The sequence below is a fragment of the Erithacus rubecula genome (genome assembly GCF_903797595.1).
Source record: "Erithacus rubecula genome assembly, chromosome: 1".
Lineage (NCBI taxonomy): Eukaryota > Metazoa > Chordata > Aves > Passeriformes > Muscicapidae > Erithacus > Erithacus rubecula.
In genome coordinates, this window is record NC_136658.1 from 91,857,439 (window position 1) to 91,864,460 (window position 7,022).

Consider the following 7,022-nt stretch of genomic DNA (forward strand, 5'->3'; position numbering starts at 1 on the left):
AAACAGGAGTAACCAGATATTTTAAAAAGCTTATTATTTTGTTCTTATTTATTTAAACCAAGTTTTATCTACTGTTAGCAATGATTTTCCAATTTCTTATAGTCTATATAAAATGCATATGCAACCCTTAACAGACAAATCTGTTTCATTTGAAAGTAATTTTACCAATGCAAGGACATTTACAATGGAAACGTGGATTTGTGGCTTCTTGTAAGGCTGTAGCAGAAGAGTTGTTTGCTCCACTGGCGTGCACCTTTCACTGCAGATGCCTGTACTGTGGCTCTCTAGAAATCCACACATTGGCTCAGCTGGCCAAGACCACCCTTCTGATGAGAGATTGCTCTGTGTTTACTCACACCCCACAGCCAGCAGCAAGCCACAGCTTTCAGTCCTGCAGTACCCCCCAGATGCCAGCGTGCTGCTCAACTCCACGGTGTGGATGCTGTGCGTGTTTGAGTACCCCAGCCAGGAGCACGAGGAGCCCGTCGTGTACTGGAGGAGAGGCCCTGAGTGCCACAACCAGCCCAGCCTCCAGATGAGCCCCAGCACGGGCAGGGCACAGGTGCAGATCACAAAAAACATCCTCAGGGGATTCTCCATCTTACAACTGAGCAACGTTGACCAGAGCGCCACAAACTCCTATTTCTGTGATGTGATGCTAACAGAGAAAATACAGGGCAAATGTGGGAATGGCACCAAACTGACTGTGCATGGTAAGGAGTGTTGGGAGTGATGAAAAAGGGATTGATGCAAAACAGACTTGATGTCTGCAAGGTGAAACAAATTTTCCTTCAGCCTTATTGCCTTCTCTCCTACTGCTTGTGTCTGCCAAAGGAGCAGTGTACAGTCATATGAGTAGGGGAGGGTGGGCACAACTTTTGTTTGGTGCTAACTATTTGTACAGCTGGACAGACTTCTCAGTGACAGTGAGTTTCTGCGGATCTAAACCAGTTCAGTTCATTGAACTGCAGAACATTCACTATATACTTTATGAAATTCTGAATATTTTTATATCAAAATATATCTGGCATCTGTATTTCTGTATTTATTTTAATTTTTTTTTCTTAATCTCCTCCACAAATATTTGCTGAATCTTTATGAAAAAACTTAAAAACACCTGAGCCCCTGATAACCATTTTTTAATTTTCTTCAGTCTTTATAAACAAATGATCTCTTGAAAAATGCAATTTGGGCTTTCTCTTCCAGTTTGTCAAAAGATGTATAGTAAATTCACACAAGAGTGTGAGTGTTTTTAGGGAGTGTAGAGTGCAGAAGTGGAGATATATAGAAGCAGAGTTTTCTTTCCATTTGATGGTAAAATGTTTTCCAATAATTTATAACTTTTCCCAGTTTTCTAATTATGAATTGAATTTCCATAATTCTGCTGATCATATGGCCTCAGGGACTGATATACACTATTTCACATGAGCCAAATGACTCTTTATGAACTTTCCAGAAAAATCAGGTTAGCAAGTGCTAAAATGCCACAAAGCAGTTTGCACATTCCAGATTTCATTTTTATTTAACAATTGTCCAATAATTCTTCAGAGTTCCTAAAAAACAGCAATCAAGGAAATTCTATCACCAATTATGCATATGTTAGTTTTAGCCTGAAGAAAAAAAAAGGAAGAAAAAGTTGCCTGAAACTTGGTAAGATAACTGTCATTTACATTGCCTTTTCTACGTAACAGATGTTTTTGGATATCCCACTTCTATTAAACAGAGAATCTTATTTACTTTCCATTGCATAAGTAATTTCCAATAGGTTCAAAAATCTCATGTCTGGAGTAAAAAGAGAGAAGCTTTGATCCTGAAAAAACAATAAAAGAAAATGCAATGAAGACAAAGACAATTATTCTTTCTGGTCAATTCTCACTAATTATACAAATTAAATCTTATCAGAAAAACAATTTTTTTTTTCTCTCTATTTGAAAGACCTAATTTTCATTCTCTTTGTTCCAGATTTGAAATGCAGAGACTGTACAACATCAGATAAGATCTGGTGGGGCTGGCTCCTTCTTCTTGGATATACCATTTTTGTCACCATAGTTATCATAGCTTTTGGTGTAAGTAATAACTTCAAAAACAAATAATACAAACCTAAAGATGGATAAAGTCTGATGGAAAGAAACAATAAGCAAATTAGCCTCAATATTCACCTGTGATAAAGTAAGAAGTCCCTCTATTTTCTGTTAAGTAAAGAGTCAAGAGGTATAGCCCCCATCCTGTTTTGAGGACATAGCCATTAAAAAAAAAATGGAAACTGTGACATACAAACAAATTACAAGGGGTTTTCTCTGAGCTTGCTGAAAACAGGAAAGCTATTTTCTACATTGCTGGGTGATCTTGTTACTTTAACCTGGACACAAAAGAGAAAACAAATACCTAAAGTGGTAGCTTGAAACACATCCTGCTTATTTCATGCTTCTGAACACCAGCTCCTAATTTTATGAATTCCTCTGGACACACATCACTGTCTGCTCATCTTTTGTCTTACTCATGTTCTGTCCAGCCAACCACTCATGCCAGGGCTTTTTGCCCAACCTCACCCACTAGCTGGTTTGGGCCATTTCTGCACATTTACCTGGCCAGCAGTGCAGCACCCTGACAGCTGGAATACTTGGAAAGACTTTAGCAAGAGAACAAAAAAGCATTTGTTTGTATGTACAACAACGTCTAAACCTAGGGTGAGTTTGTATGCTTCCCATTGTATTCTAAAACTCCTTTACTTTTTTAAAGTTGTGATTTTGTTCCCCACTTCGGGAAAAATACATAGTCATTTTAATTGAGTACTTTTTATGGAATCAAATCTTAAAATGATAGTTAATGAATAGCTCTACTTCGATCCTAATTGGTAATAATCTTCATGTAAATGAAAACATTTGGAAACAAACAAACCTGTGTGGAAGCCAGCTGAGCTACACCATAACATGAGGCCAATGAGCACCACAAGTCCTTGAAAGTATGGATGACACTATAGTCCTGCCTACCCTCAACAGTACAACATGCTCTACTTATCTTGACAAGGTCTGTACTTGGAAGTGTAATTCCAAATTATACTTTATATGAGACCTCAAAAACTCCTTCCACTTCAACAATATCTCTCCTCAAAGTTGCTGTGGTAGAATCCCTTAAAAGTTAAAAAACACATGCTAGATTGGAGCAAGAGGGAAAACTTACATGGGCTTAGGGGAACAAAACTCAGCTCTGGATGAATCAACATGATTTAAACTAATCTCTCTAACTCTAGAGAGATGCATTGTTCAGAGAGCTGAATCCTGACTTAAAGGCAGGATTTCCTTCACTGTGCTGTCTTTCTCTGCTTGTGCTGCTTAAAGGAACTGCTACTTAAGTACTACTGAATCTGGAATTAGGGCAACCATTCTCTCTGCTGATATTGTCAGACAGCTAAAATTTGCAGTTTCAGACTCAGCACCAGTGTCAAAAGTTACAAGAGTTACAAAGATATTTATGGTATCTGATTGCCCTTCTAGGTCAAGGTTTAGGTTTTGTTTTCTTTCTTAATAACTGGTTGTTAGGTACTGTTACCTCAAAGTCACAACAAAACAAGAAATATTCACAGAACTCGGGCAGTAGGAGACAAGATATGAGTATTGAGTGGTGCAGTGAACTCATACCAGAGAGGTGTGGTAAAGAGTCAAACCTTGCTAAAATACAGCAGCTGCAGCACAAGCCTGACAAAGGATGTATTGCATCTGAATATACAAGGTGAGCCAACCAAGTCTCCTAAAATTAATCACTGTTAGCACAACTAGCAAGCAGCAGTAAACTGGGATGGAGTTTGCTTTCTTCATAGTAGTCCAAACAATGCTGTTTTGGATTTGTAACCACAAAACAGTGTTGATACCACAGCAGTGATTTGGCTGAGCAGTGCTTGAATAGCATCAAGGCTTTCTCTGCTTCTCACTCTGCTGTTCCAAAGCTGGGAGTGGGCAAGAGATGCTCAGCAATAAAAGCTGGGGTAGGAGAGTTGCTTTTGAGCTGCAGACATTGCCTGGACATTGTTTTGCTGGATGGAGGTGGTGACTGATTTCCCCTGTATTACTTGGTGGGTTTTTTTAGTTACTTTGTTTGTTAGGTTTTTTCTTTCTTTCTTTTTCTCTCTCCTTCACTTGTTAGATTGTTTTTATATTGATACATGAGTTTTTTTTGGTTTTGTTCTTCATATTCTCTCCCACCACTCCCATTCCCTCTTTTTTTTCAAAAATAACAGTACACAAAAATCTTGAAGAGTAATATTGGAAATTGGAGAAGCATTACATGAAACCACTGGTACACACTTTCAGCTCAATTCTCGTATACAATATGAATCGCCCTTATTTTGGTACTTGTAAAGGCCTAGAATTCATAATCTATTATGCTAATTAACTGAAATTAATTAATCTAACACTGTAAGATATTAATTCTAAACTTTAAACCAAAATCTACCATAATTATTCTGCTCTATCATAATAATCTGGCCATATTCTAAGTATTTCTTAAGTTGAACCAAATAAACTATAAAACAATAACTACACAAGTATTCATGACTTAGCTATTATTTTTAGTAGTAAAAATTTTAGTAATATGTAAGCCATTAATAGTCTATGAAAATTCATGAAGGTGTAGTTAAATTTCAGTCTCGCATTTCATTTCAACTGCAATATGTACAATAACTTCAAAACCAATTCAGAATAAACACAAGACTGATATCCCACTGAAGCTAGCCATTGCTTCTCTGAACAAATTAGGTATCTGATGGAAACATTTTTACTGCCTAACAATATATATTATTGTGTCTATTGCAACAGATTCACCACTGCCATACAAAGTGCAAGAATAAGCTGAGAAATACAGATAGCAGTGCTACCATGCAAAGTGAATGGATTTATGACCAGCCATCAAGAACAGTTAATAATGGGTTCGGTCAAGAATATGAAGATATGTCAGTAATAAGAACTCTATGTGACACTGGAAGGGAGATGATATGAAGAAGCAAGTGCATGCAGTTGTAACCAAGATATGAGCACATGTGATGCTACTTCTATCAAGGTAGAAAAGAAACATACATAAAAATCTCTCCATTAACCTGGAATGCTTTTTGTTCATGTAGTTATTTCAAGTTAAAGAACGTTATAGTCCACACAGCTACAAATTAAATGAGCATTAATGTATGTAGCTATTATCAAAATACTGTGAAAGCTAAAGGTATTCAAACCTCTTTTCAATGCCAACATCTCTGACCACGTATATTGGGTTTTTTCTACTTCAAATAAAAGCACACAGTTACAATTTTGTTTTTACCCAGGTTAAGGCAGCTTCTTTGGTTTTAAAAATTCAATTCTGTAAAACAGTATCTGCCCACTGTCAGGACACATTGTCAGAGAGGAATTCCTCACACACTCCCAGGGCACTGTCTGACATTATTTCTAACTCCTTTCATATTCCCCACATTTACAAGTCCCTGCAATTCTTTCCCCTCTTAGCTATTTAGCCAGCTATGCCATCTTATAATGCACATTTTCATTCCAATATAAAATCCCTAATGTCCTTTTAAATGTCATAGCTTATATGTTTTTAAAGAAATATTAATAACCAAAATAATCTTGGCAGGTAGATAGGCTAAATGGTTTACTGCTGTAGGGCTCATGTGTCATATCTGGGACTGTAACAGAAATTATTTGGATTAAAAATGCATATTTTAAACTTGTCTTAAAGTGCTTGGAATGCTTGTGTAACCTAAGGAAATAACAATACCACTAAGATGCATAAAAAGAGATTATCATAATGTCCACAGTACTTGAAGAAATGCAGCCTTGACACAGTTAAATATGTGTGACTTGAAGGAAATGAACCTTTTTCACAGTCCAATAATGCAAGCTGAACACTATGTTTCAAAGTTGCTTACAACTGTAGATATGTGAAACAGTTTATAGAATAAAATGAGAGGTTACAGCCTTATACTTTAATTCTGCTGTAAGAATAGATATATGCTGCTCACTGGATTCAGCATCAACTTCATCACTAGTCTTTTTTTTTCCTGAAATTATTGCTTTCTGTGACAGTAAAGATGTCAAATCATTTAAAGAAATTTATCTGAGCACTTGTTTCCTTTTGCTGAAAGTGCTGGCTACCACACTTGGACAAAGTGAGATGTGACTTTCATAGGGAAATATTGACTGGAAGCATTCAGATAGGGAAGAACAGTCGTGATCTTTTGAAAATTATTATTGTTATTATTTGAACATTGGGAAGCAAATAGTGGTTTTCCCTCCCGCTCTCTCTAAACTGGGAACTGACTCAATTTGCAGTCATACATATTCAGGTTTCCAGAGTCAGTAAATCTAATTTCAATTGTGGATGTATATGTGTAATTTGTTTATTTTCCAGCAAAACTGACCTCTTCAGAAGAACTTCAGATTTCCTGTTTTGAAACTCTTAAAAAAATTAAGTCTTTATTGCATACAATACCTAACTTTCAATTTTAAAGGTAAAATTATAAATTGAGTTAAATATTAAGGGGTTAAATGCACTGAATGTTTATATATTTAGCATAGAGCTTTAAGGACAGATATAGCCATTCCATCATTTCAGAAGTGAGGTGTGAAGTCCATCTGAGCCACAGATGCAGTTCTTTGAAGAAAAGAACTGAAGGCAGCAGTCACTGAACCAAAGCCACCTCCAAGTACAATAAGCACAAAAGGTCAATGCCTCCAGCAAAGCCTTTCAGCTATGACATTTTGTCAAAAACCATCAGGAGTCATAGTTAATCCAGAGCACAACCAGAGGTGCATTTAAAAATCATCTAATTCAGATAACTCATACATCTAAATTGGGCTCTTTTCTTTCCACTTGGTAACACTGCCTCCACTTCTGAACAAATGAAGGCCCTTCAAATGAAGGTCAGTGTGATTTCTGCAGTTTTTCACATGCTTCTCAGAAACAGCTGAAAGTTGCTTTGAAAGAAGTTGGACATAAACTTCCACTCTGAAAGGTTAAAAATTCACTAAGCTCTGGGGAAC

At 36.7% G+C, this 7,022-nt stretch overlaps 1 protein-coding gene across 1 annotated transcript; it reads left to right on the top strand.

Annotated features, from left to right (window-relative positions):
- Window positions 1-265: 265 nt before the first annotated feature.
- LOC306798187 (uncharacterized protein) lies at window positions 266-5,794 on the top strand (the record flags this gene model as incomplete). Its single annotated transcript, XM_079298125.1, has 3 exons — window positions 266-713; window positions 1,963-2,066; window positions 4,812-5,794. The coding sequence occupies 3 exons, from the start codon at window positions 266-268 to the stop codon at window positions 4,989-4,991; spliced, it is 732 nt and encodes a 243-aa protein (XP_079154251.1). The 3' UTR covers window positions 4,992-5,794.
- Between the last annotated feature and the right edge of the window lie 1,228 nt (window positions 5,795-7,022).